This window comes from Crinia signifera, chromosome 5 (assembly GCF_055691185.1).
Source record: "Crinia signifera chromosome 5, ASM5569118v1, whole genome shotgun sequence".
NCBI lineage: Eukaryota > Metazoa > Chordata > Amphibia > Anura > Myobatrachidae > Crinia > Crinia signifera.
Genome location: NC_139221.1, coordinates 303095164 through 303114005, shown reverse-complemented (window position 1 = coordinate 303114005; position 18842 = coordinate 303095164). Strand labels below are relative to the sequence as shown.

The window sequence follows — 18842 nt, the reverse complement described above, 5'->3', positions numbered from 1 at the left end:
GACAAATAATCAAGGATCTGTTAAAATCCAGAGCGGTGGAACCAGTCTCTTCCGGAGAGAAAGGGGCCGGCTTTTACTCAAAAATGTTTTTGGTTCGGAAGCCATCAGGGGCATTTCGGACAATATTAGAACTCAGAGACTTAAACAGATACATTGTGAAAAAAAAAGTTTCAGGTGGAAACTCTGAAATCCATAGTACAAGGCGTAAAACAGACAGATTTCATGGCATCAGTGGATCTGAAAGATGCTTACTTTCATGTACCCATTCACCCAAAGCACAGAAAGTTTCTCAGGCTTCATGTGTTAAATCAACACCTGCAGTTCACATGCCTCCCCTTTGGCCTATCATCTTCTCCAAGGATCTTCACAAAGGTCATGGTGAGTCTTGTAGCCTACATAAGGTTACAGGGGATAGCCATGTGGTCCTATCTGGACGATCTCCTAATATGCGGAAGATCAGTGCTGGAGGTGGAACTAGCAGTCCAAAGTGCAATAGAAATTCTACAGTCACATGGCTGGTTGGTCAATCGAGACAAGAGCCACACCCAAGAACCTGCAGTTCTTGGGTGTGATGATAGATACTACCCAGTACACGATTTCTCTGTCCCAAGAGAGGTGCGTCAAAATCCAGGCGTTAGCTGCATTAGTTCAGAATCAGATGAAGTCATCTCTGCATCTAGTTCTTCGTCTTCTAGGGATGATGTCATCCACCATAGACATAATCCCGTGGGCAAGGTGGCGGATGAGGACTCTGCAAGCAGAAGCTCTGGTTCTCAGGAGAGTGCATTTAGACCTAAATACCAATGCAAATTTCAGTCAAGGTGCAAGAGATTCTCTGGTATGGTGGCAAAGTCTATTCCTGAAACACAGAAACACTCCGCTATCTCAGCCTCACTACGTGACATTGACCACAGACGCAAGTTCCTCTGGTTGGGGGCACATATGCAAGAAGCAAGCTGTCAAGGCCTATGGTCCAAAATAGAACGCACTATGTCTTCCAACCAAAGGGAAATGCGAGCGGTAGTAAATGCAGTGCGTCACTTTCAAGATCAAGTAAAGCACAAACATCTAAGAATATTGTCGGACAACACCTCCGTAGTGGCATATGTCAACAGACAGGGCGGCACCAAAAGTCAAGCCCTGTTAGAAGAAGTCGCAAAAATACTGCGGTGGGCAGAGTCAAATCTGCTGTCACTGACAGCTCTGCATGTTCCTGGAGAAAACAATACGCTGGCAGACTTCCTCAGCAGGGAACAAGTATGGCCAGGGGAATGGGAGTTAAATCAGCAGGTGTTCAAGGAAATAACACAAAGGTTCGGGGTCCCTCAAATAGACCTCATGGCGACACACATAAACAAGAAAGTCCAACGCTTCTTCTCAAGGTACCATCTTCCAGGGTCAGAAGGAGTCGATGTGTTCTCCCTAAAGTGGGAGTTCAAACTCGCCTATGTGTTTCCCCCATTCCCGATGATTTCTCGCATCCTGAAGAAGATACGGCAGGAACAAGCCACAGTGGTGATCATTCTCCCTTACTGGCCCCGGCGGAGCTGGTTCCCAACTTTCCTCAGGATGGTGGTGCAGGGGCCTTGGACTCTGCCAATGATCCCCGATCTACTGCATCAGGGTCCACTACTCCATCCAGACATCAGAACACTGAAATTGACTGCCTGGATATTGAGCGGGCGATTCTGACAGAGAAAGGGGTGTCAGAGCAGGTGGCAGGCTTTCTGTTGAAAGCAAGGAAGGCAGTTTCTTCAAAAATATACCACAAGGTCTGGAAGAAATTTCTGTCCTGGGCTCAGTCGTACCCTGAAGATATTAGGTTTGGAACACCTTGTGTGCTACAATTCCTCTATGATGGCTTTGTACTAGGACTAGCGGCCTCTACCTTAAGAGTTCAGATTTCCACTCTGTCTGTCCTCCTGGATAGGAGACTGTCAGATGATCCTCTCATCAAGCAATTCATACTTATTATTATTATTATTATAATTTTATTTATAAGGCGCCACAAGTGTTTCGCAGCGCCGTACAAAGGAACAATACAGGGAGACAAAAACTTGGCATAACATTGAATAAATAACAAAAATACAGTACAAATAAAGAGCACCACAGTTCAATACACATTACAGCTTAAATGTAAGTAGTGAGGACCCAATCAACATACAACTAGAGGCTTGAGGCCAATGATGGAGATGAGTATGAAGATGGTCACTGAGTGTTGGAGTAAAGGAGAGCTGTGAGTGAAATGTGAAGAGAAGTGGGCTTTGACAACAGGAGGGAAGAGGGCCCTGCTCGGAGGAGCTTACAATCTAGTAGGAAGGGGAGACAGACAGATTACAAGAGGTGCAAGCGAGGGGGTGGTGGTTAGATAGCAGGATGTAAACAGGAAACAGGCAAGGGGTCGGAGAACCAGCTGGTTTATGCAGTGGAAGGGTACGCTTTGAAGCATTAAAGAGAGAACGTCCAAGACTTAAGGAACCTTTGGCTCCATGGGACTTGAATCTGGTTCTGAACGTCCTTATGTCTGCTCCCTTTGAACCATTGGACCAGGTATCTTTGAAGTACGTTACCTGGAAGGTCATCTTCTTAACAGCTATCACCTCTGCCAGGAGAGTGAGCGAACTTCAGGCACTGTGGTCAGAACAACCGTACCTAAATATCTTTCCTGATAAGATAGTGTTAAGAACAAATCCTGGTTTCTTACCAAAGGTAGTCTCAGGGTTTCACTTGAATCAAGAAGTGATCTTGCCAACTTTCTTTCCAAATCCAAAGGATGCTGAAGAAGAAAGATTGCATAAATTAGACGTTCACAGAGCAATCTCAGTCTATCTCCTGAGAGTAAGTGAGTTTCGGAAGGTGAAACAGCTCTTCATTCTCCACTCGGGACCGAGAAAAGGAGAAGCAGCCTCTAAAGGAACGATAGCCCGATGGATCAAGGAAGCTATCTCGTTTGCTTATAGAGAAAACAACATGGAAGCTCCAGAGAAGCTAAAGGCACACTCCACTAGGGCAGTCTCGACGTCGTGGGCCAACAAAGCGCTGCTCTCAGCGAAAGAAATATGTGCCGCAGCTACATGGTCTTCCATTCATACTTTTTCCAATTATTATAATTTGGATGTATCTCCCGCCCACTTTGGGAAGGTGGTGCTCCAACAAGCTGTACTGTGATTATGTTTAATATATCCTTCTTGAGCATCATCTAGTTGTGTGGTTTTTTATTCATTATCCCTCCCTTATTATAGTTTTGCTTTGGTACATCCCAGAGTAATGGCTGCCATGGAGGGTGAGGAAGAAAGGATCTAATTATACTTACGATAATTCCGTTTCTTCCGATCCACTCCATGGCAGCCTAGAATTTCCCCCCTGTAATTATCCTTTATATAGGAGACACTCAAAAGACTGCAGGGTGTGGAGGAAGGGGAGGATATATACCCAAGGTGGGCGGAGTCAAATCTACCTGTCTAAACATAGGAGCAAGAGGAAATAACCCAGAGTAATGGCTGCCATGGAGTGGATCGGAAGAAACGGAATTATCGTAAGTATAATTAGATCCTTTTCTGGTCTCTTTTTGTCATGTAAAGGCCAGGTACTTGTTTCCTAGCACGGCGTCCATCGCATACCATAAGGCATACAATGGTATGCAAAGCGATGCGATGTTAGCCAATGTTATACAATTTTAAATTGTATACCATCGAATTGTATGCCATTGTATGGCATATACAATGGTATACGATTTAAAATTGTATAAGCACCCTAATGGGTGTTTTCAATGTTAAATGTGCCCCCTATAAAATAAATAATTTTATAAGCACCGTAATAGGTGCTTACAATGTTAAAAGCACCCCCACGCCACCCGTACTATCAACGCCAACCCGAAGCGTGGCGAGCGCAGGGAGCACGCGAGGGGCAGTGGTACGCGTCCTCCGACCTTTTCATACCCCCACCATCCACGTCGGCGTGGAGTTGATTCTATATAGTGTGGCGAGCGCAGCGAGCCACCGAGCCTGAAACATGGCGAGCGCAGTCAGCCCCGCGAGGGGACGCGGAATACATGTGAAGTAATGCGCGTCCGCTCGCCACGCTTCGGGCTCGGTGGCTCGCTGCGCTCGCCACACTATATAGAATCAGCTCCACGCCGACGTGGATAGTGGAGGTATGAAAAGGTCGGAGGACGCGTACCGCCGCCCCTCACGTGCTCGCTGCGCTCGCCAGGCTTCGGGTTGGCGTTGATAGTGGCGGTGCATTTAACATTGTAAGCACCTATTAAGGTGCTTATACAATTAAAAATTGCATTGTATGCCATTGTATGCCATATACAATGGTATACAATTTTAAATTGAATACAATGCCATACGACTGAATATCGTGGGCGCCGTGCTAGGAAACAAGTACCAAAGGCCAATGTATCTTATTTTTGTTACCTGTGGGGACCAATGTGATTGTTTTTTATATGGGGGCCAATAGGTTTGTTTGTTTTTCCTGTGGGGGCCAATGTGTCTTGCCCTGTGGGGATCTCAGGGTGTGCCTTGGCCATTTTAAAATCTTATTTAGTGTGCCGCAAGGTAAAAAGTTTGAAAATCACTGCAATAGACCATCTGTACTGTTAAATATAAATACTCTAATTCATACAGTGTCCAGTGTATAAAAAGACCCATTTTTAGAGCTGTTGCCGCTCCCCCCGACTCCTGTACTTACTCCAATATGCTGCAGAGTGGGAGATTTTGGATTACATTTGGAAAACCCCCTCTAAATCCATCCTGCGTTTGCCACTGCCCACCCAATACCCCCAACGGATGGGGCAGGAACTGATGTGAATGTTCAAATATTTTCTGTACAGCGCTGCGGAATATGTATGCGCTATATAAGAAACTGTTAATAAATAAAATATAACCTGTGACAGCACGATCTGTCTCTTGTTCTTAAAGTGCAGCCATATGTTATATCCAACTATACTGTGTTATGATGTGTAAGTATATGTGTTTGTTTTCCACCTAATCATACAATTTGCTGGAGGAAAAGACTCGTCCATCTAGTCTGTCTGCTTTGGAGCTGAGTTCTCTTTCTGGAGGAGGAGAGACGGGGGGGGGGGGGTGGGGTATTAGTGTGGTTCCTGCATTAAATGATAATTTTGGCGTTTGTTACCTTAGTTACACATCTGCTTATTAACCTTTTATTTAGCTTGAGTATTTCTTTGTTTAATACTTTAATGTGGGAGTCTTCTACCGATGGCGTCAGCCTTGGTTTCCTCCCTCTAATTCCAGATTCCTTGTCCTTCCTGCTTCTAACTGCTATGTTACAGGCATGTTTAAAAAACAAGTTAGGAGCGGATTGATTGGTGCTTTATCTCTCTCTCCATTTTTTGACTCTCCCTGGAAAACCTCATTAGGGTTACACCCTCATTAGAGCCATTGTAACAGTATTGAGAATAGACAACCATCATCATGACTGTCTCACAGCGCTGAGGTTAGACGGTGCCCTAGCTGTGTGTGGAGTTTGTATGTTCTGACTGTGTATGTGCATGTCTTTGTTTCCACCAAAATTCGAAAAACATACAAGTAAGTTAACTATGTGCTAACAAAAATGGATCCTCCAGGGCGGCACTTGGGGGTGAATGAGCATGGTCTCACATCTCACCCTGCTGCCATCCCATACTGCATTCCAAGATGCTGGACAATTCCTGAAGACTCTACCAGCTCGTCCTTGGTGGCAGGACTGGGCGATGCACAATAATATCACAGTGCACCACCTGGATCCCACCCACTGTGGGCGAGACAGTGTTTTGAGGCCACTTCCTGGAAAAGTGACGCCTGGGTACATAATTTCCTCTCCTAGTAGCACCACTGTGTGGCAGTAAGGAGTAGCTATGAAATATAAAGCATTTTTACGTTCACCCTAGTTGCTGCATCTCATGTTTGAGTTTCACTTGTATACCCCACCTTTCACCTAAACAAGCTGCCTCACTCTGACAGAGTCTCCCCAACCTTGCATAGCTTCAGACGTGCACTGAAAACCCACCTGTTCACCATAGCGTACCCTTCCACCACATACTGTATCCTTGTCACCATGTCGCTCACCCCACCCTCCTACCTCCGCCATCTCTACCTCACTTACTTCCTGCCATCCACATGCTCATGCCTCATGTCATCTGTCTCCCCTCTCCCTTAGATTGTAAGCTCCTAGGAGCAGGGTACTCCTCATCCTGTTCTCAGAACCCTCTAGCACTTCAATGACAGCCTTCACCTACTCAGTGGCCATTTATCCCTGAATTCCTCTCGCTCATTGCCGATTGTCTCTTCCAGTGGTTCTACTCCTGCTGGTTGTGCCGTCAGAATCGGAGACAGGTTCCACCCTTTGCCGATTACACCCTCATTCAGCTTGATTCACCGCTGTATTGTGTAAGTAGAATTGTGGTGGTAATCGTTACTTGTGCTATGTTTATTATGGTTACTGTAATGTAATGTTATATTGTTGCTGTATGTACGGCACTGTGGACCACATGTAGTGACTTATAAATAAAGTATAGTAGTACAAATAATAATAATAAAGCAGCCCATACACGGTCCGTTTAACGGATCCGTTTGGGACTTAATTAGCACACATAGGATCGGATCGGATCCCTAGTGCATGCAGTGTGCATGCACTGCGATCCAATCCGATGTGTACCTAGTACAAAAAGTATGTGCAGCACATACTTTTTGTACCGTACTATGTGATGCGCGGGAGCGCGCATCGCATAGTACAGAACGGAGCCATACACAACGGACCGTGTATGGGCTCCTTAACAATAATACCCCTGTACCCCAAGCTAACATCCAAGGAGTTTGTTAAATGGAATTTGCACATACAGTACCGTAGTAAACTACTAAAGAATGAATGTCAAATAAGTAGATTAATCAACACACATTAATAGCACTATACAGCACCACTTAATAAAAGGTCATTTGCTTTAAAACTTCTATATTTTAAAGCAACAATTAAATTTATATATATATATATATTCTTTCAATATTAACCACTGTGTCAGGCAAGAATAGTAATATTGGCATTTATAATCTCCCTAGGTTTGTTTCTTTGAGATACTGGGCCTTATTCTAGTTCACTCCTTCTGGCAAATTCCTTCTTAGATGGACAAAACCATGTGCACTGCAGGTGGACAGATGTAAAATTTGCAGAGAGAATTAGATTTGGGTGAGTTATTGTGTTTCTGTGCAGGGAAAATACTGGCTGCTTTATTCTTACACTGCAATATAGATCTCACTTTGAAGTAAAACCCCACCCAAATCTAACTCTCTCTGCACAAGTAACATCTACCCCACCTGCAGTGCGCATGGTTTTGTCCATCTAAGAAGGAATTTGCCCGAAGGAGTGAACCAGAATAAGGCCCACTGTGAAGGATTGAGAATTTTTAAGATTTTAAAATACCATGGCAACCAGAGTCACATGATGCAGTGAGCACAGAGGATATGGAACACCCTTCTGAGTTGTTTATTTGAACATGTTCCTTTTACATCATCGCTTCTGCCTATTGAGAGCCTGTTGCTGTGTAAATAACTGTGTCTGGCAGTCACACCATGGGGCTGATGCAGAGTTTTTGCAAAGCAAGCCCGGAACGAACTGCGTATGTTTGCCTGTATGCATGTATGTATGAGGTGCAAGGCATCTCCATATAACTGGACTTATGTATGTCATCATTAAGGGACATTCCTTCAGACTCCGATGGAAATATGACTGAAATAAGTAAAACCTGTATTTTCATATGCTAAGGCCTGAAGCACACACAGTGCACAAACATCCAAGTTCTATAGCCTATAGATTGTAAGCTTGCGAGCAGGGGCCCTCCTACCATTTGGACTGTCTGTTACTACCCAGGTTGTTTTATCCCTATCTCCAATGATAAAGCTCCGCTGTATAAGAAACTGGTAATAAATAAGTAACACTCAGTGGTCAGGCATATATGTTTAATGCTGCATAATCTGCTACTTTTTTGTATCGAATGTGTGCACTGTGACATCCTCCCCCTCCACCATCATATTGTATGCAGTTAGCTGACTCAGTGACAGATATTCTTGTTTGCACTTAAGAGAGGAATTCAATGAGATAAGGATTTGCTGGATAGCTAAAAAACATGGGGTGAAATGTAATAGGATGAGAGATTCAGAAAGTGAATGCGCCCCCGCCCCCCCCCCCCCCCCCCTCCTCCACTGCCGTTGTCTCTGGGCTCATCCCCGCCGCTGCCGCCACCAATCACAGTCCCAGGGTCCCTGTCCCAGCCATCGGTCCCGCCAGAAAGAGCAGTCTCACAGATTGCATCTGGGTTCACTTAGGAAGAGACAGTGGCGGATTTTTCCTGGGGGCGTTGCAACCCATAGATAAAAACCACCATTGATTAATAATAATAATAATAATGCACGTGATGGTGATCCTATCCATATATGACACGTGAATGCACTCTACGTATGATCGTGGAGCCCTGCACAAACCAGGCAGTGTCCAAAACTCAGTGAGAACTGCATTAGTCTAGAAAGGACCATATACATGCCGTTGTAAAGTGAAAAAGTTCAGTTATCAAGTTATTACCACTGGAATGACTTTAATGTTAGAAATGCGTAAAGTGGCAGTTGGTGAGCTGCACAACCATCTGGCCCAACTGCCACTTTACACATTTACACTTGATTTGAGATCCAACCAGCCGCTTTATTGGAGGACTTTTCTACAATACCCAGATTTACAGTGGACACTTTCCCTATCTTCACCAGCAAAGGAGGATATCGCTGTAATGCAATCAGCACAGGATACAAAAATCCCCAGCTGAACTACATTGGTGAACCGCATCGGTAAATATACCCACCTCAAAAAGTCTCTACCTCTATGGAAAGTGTACAAATCTCTGTCATCTGACTGGTCCTTTCTTCCAAATGACCATCTCTGGTGCCACCAATCGGAGCGGATCCAAGTATATTTCACCAAATAGTGGCCACATGGGCAGTGTAGAGTTCATTCTAGCACCCGCTTTCTTTGAAAACCCCTGCAGTTCCTTTTCCCTGCCTGGGGTGTCGCTGTCTGCTGTAATGCTTCCAGCACAGTGTGGTCTGTAGATCAGCACTGATATGCAAACCAGACCTGTGCTAGAATCACCACAGCAGACAGCGACACCCCAGGCAGAGAAGAGGAACTGCATGGGTTTTTAAAGATAGCGGGTGCAAGAATGAACACTAGCAGTGCACATGTTTTTATATATTTGTTTATCTGTTTCTCATTGTATGTGTACCATTAAATGTTATTTGTATTCTAAAACTCCTCATTGGTTCTAGCGCTACTTTATGTTCCTGCGCAACCAGGTAACTGACCCTCCAATAGAGTAACATTGTATAATTCAGGTTACTCTGCATAAGAGGAGGGGTTGGAACACATCAGTGATTTCCCCGATACGCCTGTTGCGATACACAATGCCAGAAACTGCATGATACTGTAAGTGTTCTTGGCATTGTGCACATTGGGCCCGATTGAGATTTGGCTGCTTCTATGTGATACTAGGGTAGGGTATTGCAGCAGGAGGAGCCTTGGATAAATAGACGCCTCCCATATGCATGTGTGATCTGGCACTCTTTAACACCAACTACTGGTAGACCCACCGCAACAGCTCTGTCACTGAGGCCAGGAAATCTACGTCGGAAGACAGAGCCGCTGGCTTCGGCAAACCCACAAAACGGAGACCATTGAGCCACAGACCTTGCATAGCAGCTACAGACAAAACGTAATTGACCGTGTGTGGTGGTTTGCCCCCCCCCCCCAAACCACCACACGCTGTCACTTATGTTACGTCTGTAGCCGCTATACAAGGTTTGTCGCGGGGCCATACTGCATGCACAGAGATGCTTGTGGCTGCAGGGCACGCTGGGAGGGATCCATGTCAGATCCCTCACACAGCAGTGCTGCATATGTGGAGCCCATAGGCTTCTGTTGGGTAGCGCCACCTTTAGCTGACGTTACTCTCCACAGTGATGCCCCGCCAGCAGAAGCTTAAGTACTTTCGCAAATGCAGAAAAAAAAAAAAAAGAAAATGGGGGGTGTTACCAATTTTTTTTCTTCAATACAATACACCCTAATTCAGGAAAAAAAGGTGTCAAAAAACTATTTTCACATTCAAAGAGGTCACTCAATTAGTAAAAACAAGAAAAATACAAAGTTAACAAAGACCTCCAGGCAAACAGAGAACTAGAGTAAAAATGTGTAGTACAGTCAGACCTCTTAAAAAACATGACCTATTATTGCATAGTTGTAAATTTGGTTGCAGGTACACGGTAATCCATTACTCTTGCAGAACATATACTGACAGCCTTCCAGTGAGCCCTCTTCACCTGAATGCTTACTTCTCAGCCAGACCGTGCGAAATTCTTCTGAAGTCTGTAACACATTGCATAAAAATTCAAACGCACTGAATACCCCACATGACACTGATTATCCAACACGTGTAACTGAGAAATAGATTCTCAGTATAAAAACATAAAGGCCAATCTAATTTACAGGATAAAACATCAGTACTGTCTCTTGAATGTAATTCTGAAAAAAAAAATGCTAGAAAAATATCATTTAAAAAAAGCAATTTGGGAAAGAAAATTATCCCTTTCCCCTCTATTTTACTTTTAATACTATACTATTTATAGTGCTTGTGACGTTATATGGCTATAATATATATATATATATATATATATATATATATATATATATACACATATATACACACACACACACACACACACACACACACACACACACTGAATGAATAAACTCGGTGCCCTCCAAATAAGCAGTCGATGCTGCTAATGTAGAAACACGTGGGGGCGGCATCAGAAATAAATAAATAGAAATAAATAAACCACATTGTGGCAACTTTGAATCACTAACGTTTCTGAGCCCTTGGGCCCCTTTATCAAGGTATATATATATATATATATATATATATATAGATAGGTCTAGTGTCCTTGTGTCTCCGAAACACTGCCATCTGTTGGCAGTGTGTGAAACGGCATCTCTTTCTCTCTCTCTCACATATGCACAAACACAGAGATAATCACAAGGTAGCAGTCTAGCTTTCGAAGCACTTGCTTCACGCGGGCTTACTTATATATATATATTTATATTAAGCACTACTGTATCCAAGTCTAACTGTTACATTTTGCATGAACACCTGTAACGCAACTTTTCATAAAATGTAAATACAATATGAAATATAAAGTAATGAGTAATAATACACATAAACAATTAACCCTTTGAGTGCCGAGTAGATTTGTCAAAATAGGTGTAAAAATTGGCAAGCAAACATTTTTATTCACCATAATGACCTGTAACGTTTACCTTATATAGCAGGGATGGGGAACCTTCGGCCCTCCAGCTGTTGTTGAACTACACATCCCAACATGCCCTGCAACAGTTTTAGGATTGGCAAATAGCAAAACTGTAGAAAGGCATGCTGGGGTGTGTAGTTCAACAACAGCTGGAGGGCCGAAGGTTCCCCATCCCTGTTATATAGGAAATAAAATCTTTTTTTTTTTAATACAACATTTTTTATTTGAATTTATATAACACATGTTAGTGACGCTGGCATTTGTAGTGGTCATTTTGAACATTTCTCAGAGATGTTGGCGCACAAAGGGTTATACATTACCATCAATCTGAATCCAAATAGAATCATGATCTAAGAGGCCTTTTTTAACCTTTATGCCAAGATTTTGTTTTTTAAAAAGTTAAACAATTACAATTCTGTACATGGAAATTTCCCTAAAGCATCATTAGGTCACCTTTTTTAAAGGGTGTATTTACAGGAGTAATTTATGTCAGCATAAATTAGTATGTTGCCCTTTAAGTATGTGACTAGTATGTGCAGTTCGTGGAATTTAAACAGAAAAATGCTGCCTTTATTTTGAGGAGTGAAAAGCTGTCAGGTGCAGTTGTATTTCCAGCAGCCTAGGGCATAGGATGGGAAACTCAGTGGAGACTGACAGATTAGCACCAGACCTGACAATACTGAGCATTGTGACAGCTAACCTTTCCGCCATGCCCAAAAACCTTAATGTACCAGTTTCTTAAAGCTACATTTGTGCCCCCAGACCATTCTGGAATAGCCATATCTTGATAGTCACTCTAGTTCGAGGCAGTGCCTCTGGATATAATAGGGGATGGGCTAATGCCCCCTCCAACAGCAGCAGTCAGATAAAATACAAATTGAGAAATAGCTTTTCCTAACTTAAGGTGCCCATACACTAGTAATATTTATCTTCAGATCTGGCTGGTTGGAACAAAAACATGGTTATGGATGAATGACAGTTTTCCAGCATTTCCAAGCAAATGGTCAACTGTCATTTGCTCTCATCCATAGCCATGTGTTTGTTCCAACCAGACAGATCTACAGATAAATCTGCGTGTGTATGGCCACCTTTACATGTATGTACACCTAGTGACTCAGTCATGTACTGTGTATCTGAAAAAACACTCAGCATTCCAGTCACAAACCAGAAATTGTTCTACATTAATAATAGTACTTATTAATATTCCCAGAAAACAAAAAAAATATAGTTTCATTTAAATGTATCCCTTGCGATAGGCCATAATGATAATAGGTGTCTATCAAAATATTTTTTCTGTATTATTTAAAAGCCAATAACAGTATAAAATAAAAAAATAAAAATATGTTCACTTAGAATGAAGGCGTAAAAAAATTAATTGATTACAAATATTAAACCCTTGCTTATTTTTCACACCATCAGGCTATGCTAGTTTAAATTATTAGAAATTATTTTCAGGATTTTATTGTGTGTTACAAATCTTATAATATAGTACCAAACGTTATCTTGCAATAACAGGGCAAGGAATTCAATGAATTCATGGCAGATTTTTCCATTAAAAAAAAAATGCATATTTTTTCCCCACATACAACTATTGCACGTGCATTTTTAACATTCTCAAAATAATTTATAAAATTATATGTATATGTGTATCTCTATATATAGATACACACATACATGCTGTATACACACACTACTTTCAGAAGTTTTTTCATTCATTCATGTGTTTACTTGGAAAACATTGTGTTAGTTAATCATTAATCTTGCTATTTGTCACAAGCTTCTAAAAGGAGGCAGGAAAAGGTATTTTTGAGTCATACGAGCAGAACAACCTATAGCATCCTTAAAAAAACAAAATCCATCAGGTAAAATAAAAATATTTTTCATAAATGTCTATTATTGAATAATAAAGACTGAGTTCTTGGAGATGAAGTCGTGGAAATATCAATTAAACAAATGCACTTTCAACTAGTTTTTGATTCTGTATTTATTGCAAAGAAATTAAAAATGGTATATGTATATATAACTATTTCTATATAAATATAAATGATCTTCTGAATGCAAAAAGAAAAACCTTATAAAAAAAAAAAGCATTTTTTTCAGGGCATGAAAATATACAAATAGGAAAATAAAAAAATCAGACATACTGTATATTGAAATTTGGAGACCAATACATCATGACATTTGTTTTGTTTTTTTGTGACAATAAAAAAGGAATTAGGAGATAAAAAAAAAAGTTAAAGTATATTACCCTACAGCAAACAGGTTTTTCTTTCAATAAAGAATTTCAATAAAAAATATCTATTCACCTCCAGATCTCTAATAAAATATCAATAATAAAAATCATAAATTGACCAATTATTTATCTTATTTCAGGGTTTTAGTATTGAAGAAAATATTATTTTTTTTAAATGTTGTTAATTATTTGGCCCTTTGGTTATTGTATAGACTCAACCCATTGAAAACACCCATTACATGCTTTTAACCACAAACAAAGCAAAATCGCATTCATTCCATGGTAAATTTCCCCGACACCCTGTTGCCATCAAGTATCGTACCGATATCCAGAAAGGAAGAAAAGCTAAATTATACATTATTTAAGTCCATTGCTATCTGGCTGAGCAGACTCTTAATTAACCCTGCACAATTAACTGTCCCCACCCTGTAATTAGCTAGTAAAATCAATCTGTACTCAGCCAAATGGACATTTCAAACACAATTGTATCAGGGGTTGTAAAGGTTAACAATAAAAGGGTCCAGACTAGGAGGTGTATTCAACAAAAGGCTCAACTTTCTCCCTAGCAGGAATGAGTCAATGGGGAACTACTGGTTTGCTGGAGCAACACAGAAAACAAGTGCTTATATGGCATACTACCCTATACGAGCAGAAGCTCTCAACCTTTTCTTTATTAATTTATTTATTCAATAGTCAAATTTCAATTAACTGAATATTTAAAATCTCATTAAAAAATTGGTCTTTAACTATGCATTTCAAAGAAGTCTTATAATTCATGAACATTATCATTAAACATATGATTATTTTTTTGGAATTATTGACAGAATTGAGTTTTTAAAAATATATTTCAAATTTCCTAATTGTGCAAGTCAATCGTTCTATTATAAGTTAAGCAAAAAGCTTGGTTGAGAACCTGTGATCTTGGGAGTATTTTAAAAGCACCAATAAAAAAATTGAAAAAATAAATAAATAACAATAAAAGAGTTAATGGTAACTCTTAAAACAAACAAAAAAAACAAAAAGATAAACTAAAACTGCAAACTTAAATTGATATTAGGTGAGTTATAAGATAGTGACACTAGCTGGCAGCAAGTGCAAAAAAAAATAAAAAATTCCGTAGAGGTCCAAAGGTCCCCTTCTAGTGAAGGGGGGCTGCGAGCTGAGGCAGAGAGGTATTTTATTAAGCTAAAGATAAGAAGCTGCTTACAAGTGCTATCAAAGTCCTTATTTCTAAAGACCCCCCCCCCCTTTCCCAAAAATAAAGCATTTTTTTCCTTGAAGCAGATGGCATATAGCAAGCCATAAAAGTTTCCATTAATATCCAGCAGCCTTAGAACCCAATAGTTAGAGCATCCTATGTTAAAAAAGGTATGATCTGTTGTCATTTAAATACAAAATATACTTACAAAAATGTTACAGCTGTTATTTACAACAACAAAAATACACAGTGTACAAGTCAGCAGTCAGTGGGTGGTTGGTTGTAGGGCTCACACTGTTGTTTCCCCCTGTTTACTGTTGGTGAGTCTTGTATAAAACTTTCTCCATGAATTGAGAGTTTTCCCAGACCAGATCCAGAAACCAGAGGTAATCCCCACAATTAAGGTCATGAGATATTTGATCATAAAGACCGTAAAATCCGGAGTCATTGGTGGGTGGTTGGTACCTGGGCATGGGATGGCATAGGTCTTGCAGCTTTGGCTCACCCAACTTTTCTCCCACTGTTCCCTAAAGGCTTGTTCATAAAAATAACAAGCAATGACAATGGTGGCAGGTACAGTGTAGAGGACACTGAAGATCCCAATTCGCACCATCAACTTCTCCAGCTTCTCCGTCTTGGTGCCATCATGTTTCATGATGGTCCTTATCCGGAAGAGGGACACAAAACCCGCCAGGAGGAAGGAAGTGCCAATGAAGAGATAAACAAAAAGTGGGGCCAACACAAATCCACGCAAGGCGTCCACATTATTGATCCCAACGAAGCAAACCCCGCTGAGGATATCTCCATCTACTTGTCCCACAGCCAATATGGTGATGGTTTTGATGGCTGGCACTGCCCAAGCTGCCAAGTGGAAGTACTGGGAGTTGGCCTCTATTGCCTCATGTCCCCACTTCATGCCAGCTGCCAGAAACCAAGTGAGAGAGAGTATGACCCACCAGATGGAGCTGGCCATGCTGAAAAAATAGAGCATCATGAAGAGGAAGGTGCAACCCTCTTTCTTGGTGCCCTGAGCCACCGTTTTGTAGCCATCATCTGAGAAGCTCTCGTTGCAGACCACCTTGTCCTCCAGCAGGAACCCAGCAATGTAGGCTATGGCCACCATGGTGTAGCAACCAGAGAGGAAGATGATGGGCCTCTCGGGGTAGCTGAACCGCTTCATGTCCACCAGATACGTGAGCACCGTAAAGAGGGTGGAGGCGCAGCACAACACGGACCAGATCCCGATCCATATGCGCGAGAAGCGCAGCTCCTCGGGGGCGTAGTACATGAGGCCGTGGGCACGACCAGCCTCGCACGGCGCTCCGCAGTCCTTCTCCCCCAGGAAGTGGTAGTTGACATAGGCTGGCACCTTGAGCGCCCGGGGGCAGCTGAACCGGTAGGGAGCCCTGACGTTGGGATGGCTGGTCCAGGGCTCGGGCAGGGCAGGGGTAGGGGTGCCCCGGTCGGAGGTGTTCTGCCCCACACACAGTTCCCCAGCACCGTTCACCGGGAACTTCTCGCAGCGCAGGCTCTCGGGCCACTGGAAGCCGAACTTGTTCATTAGCGCCTCGCAGCCCTGCCTGGCCCGCTCGCAGAGGGACCGGCAGGGGGGCAGCGCCTGCTCCAGCACCGTGCACACCGGCGCGTACATGGAGCACAGGAAGAACTTCAGCTCCGGAGAACACTGCACCTTCACCAGGGGGTAGAACTGGTGCACCTCCAGCCCGGCGTCCTCCTGGTTGGTGTGTCCCAGCAGGTTGGGCATGATCGTCTGGTTGTAAGCGATGTCCGTGCACAGGGGGATGGAGATGGGCTGACAGTAGCCATGGTCCGGGATGGAGATGCCCTTCTCCCCGTTGTACTGAGCCTCCACCGCCAGGCAGGCACACAGCAGCGCCCCCAGCAGGCTGCAAAGTTTATAGGACCGTGCCATGCTGGTGCCAGGATCCCTTGGCATGAGTGTGCTGCAGCATGGGGTCTCGAGTAAGTCTGCCCGGTCTGATGAGGAGCAGCGCCCGGTACTACTACTGCTGCTGCCGCTGCTGCTGATCTCCGACTGTCTGGTGGTGTGCACAGGAACAGAGCGCAACTCACTCTGATACAATGTATCACTCCGGGCCGTTTCCAGGCTCCCCGCTGCCCGCCTCTCCGCTGGGAGGGAGGAGCCTGGAAACCGACGCTTGTCTGCTGCTAAGTTAGGGATCCTCGCACAAATCTCCCTGCTCGCAGCCAGTCTCTCTGGGAAAGTTTCCCTTCACTGTTCTTTCCTCATTCGCTGCTGCATCAGGTGGTTACACCGAAAACAATGCAGAAAATAAAAACAGACGGCTGTGATACAAGCCAGCAGGGTGCCTTGTGTGATGCCTTATGTAAGAGCCGGCGAGATACCGGCTGAAACTGTCTTGTTTGATGTGAGTGCGAAACTTCCTGCAATTGTATACCGAATATATCGACTTGTAGTATAGGTCGACACAGACAAAGGGTTGACCTGCAATAAGTCGACAGAGACAATGTTGAAATGCAACAGGTCGACTAGATCAAAAGGCCAACATGATTTTTCTGTGTTTTTTTATGTCAATGTCAACACCTGTCGGCATTGACCCCCCCCCCCCCCCCCCCCATGTGTGTAACCTTCACATGGCTCACATCGCTTGTCATGCGTTGGGCCTGTTGCTTCGCTCTGCACGCGTTACCATTGCCCATTGTAGTGTACGTGGATGGTAAAGTCCCCAAACAAGGGAAAATTTGTGAAGAACTTGGTCCTCATTACCCCATGCAGTGCATGTAATTAACTCCACCTGAGGACCTTATAAAATGTGTCTGTGAGTAATTAGTACACATGTGCACCTGCTGGGTTACCAGCAAAACATGCACTGTGTGGGGTAATGAGGACCGAGTTCCCCGACCACTGTTCTAACTATACAACAATATAGCTGCTGTTATTTCCAGGAATGTATATGAATATAATAGAAAATATTTGTATATCACCAAAACTCCCGCTCAGTAATCACAATTTAACTGTACCTGGTAGGATACCCCCTGGGCTAAAGTACTTGAACGTATCTCTATGAGATTAGGGATATTCACTGGACCCTATGTTAACAGTATGGTGACTGGGTGACCCCATCCTAAAACGGTGTTACTTTGCTGCTTAATGATGTAAGCACAGTTGGCAACCCATAGAGGTCTGATGGTGATGGTGGGAGGCTCCGGCGAGCTATCTCTGTCTGGTGTTAACCCTTTGTTACATAGTTATGAGTGGTAACAGAAACGTTTCCCGGAGTTTATACCAGGACATTGGCCGCGCCTTACATAGACATGTTTTTATTGGGTGGTAATTATGTTATTTTATAGACCTATTATGGAACACATAGAATAATTCCATTGCAGGCCAACAGACCCCCAGGATTCCAATACTTTGTGTGTATGGTCCTTTCCACTGTATGTATGTATGTAGATAGATAGACAGACAGACAGATCTATAGAAGCACATCCTGTCCATATGGAAAATCGTGAACAGAGGTAACCAGGAGCTGCCTCAGAGCCTCTTGGTAAGTTAATATGTAAACCTCCTTAGTATCTTATGACATCTCTGCTTACATCTGCGGTACCACTTACAGATGGAGCGTCTGTCGCTCAGCTCTGGGGCTCGCCAGACCGCCCCCGGCGCCAGCACTCCATTTGACTGGGACGCGTGCTCATCCCAGTTTCATTTCGGCAGGGTGTGCGAACCCTGCCCGTCTCTGCTTGAGGGAGATGGGCAGGGTTAGGGGGGAGAGATTGGGGAGGTGGGATCGGGCGGTGGGGACCGGCAGCGACGTGGTGGGGACCGGCAGGGAGCTCTGTTGTAAGGGGACACAAGTGCGTCTCGTGCGTGCGCGTCCCCTTCCGGCAGATGGCGGGGGCTGATGGTTGGTGTCAGCCACCGCCAGCCCCTGCCTGAATGACAGGCGCTCCATCTGTAAGTTAGGTCACATCTACTACTGTGCTGCTGTGAGGCTGATCTTCCTAGCAAGACGCTCATCATCTGCTGATCCGCTCTGCCAGTCCCTGCATTGGTTGCCTG

At 43.5% G+C, this 18842-nt stretch overlaps 1 protein-coding gene across 1 annotated transcript; it reads right to left on the bottom strand.

Moving 5' to 3' along the window:
* Nucleotides 1-13449: 13449 nt before the first annotated feature.
* FZD1 (frizzled class receptor 1) lies at nucleotides 13450-16910 on the bottom strand. The gene has a single exon (XM_083189418.1). It carries the CDS (start codon nucleotides 16731-16733, stop codon nucleotides 15066-15068), a length of 1668 nt encoding a protein of 555 aa, XP_083045544.1. The 5' UTR covers nucleotides 16734-16910; the 3' UTR covers nucleotides 13450-15065.
* Nucleotides 16911-18842: the final 1932 nt, after the last annotated feature.

Coding starts and splice junctions, on each gene's coding strand:
- FZD1 (XM_083189418.1), bottom strand. CDS start 16,733: ATGCCAAGGGATCCTGGCACCAGCATGGCACGGTCCTATAAACTTTGC.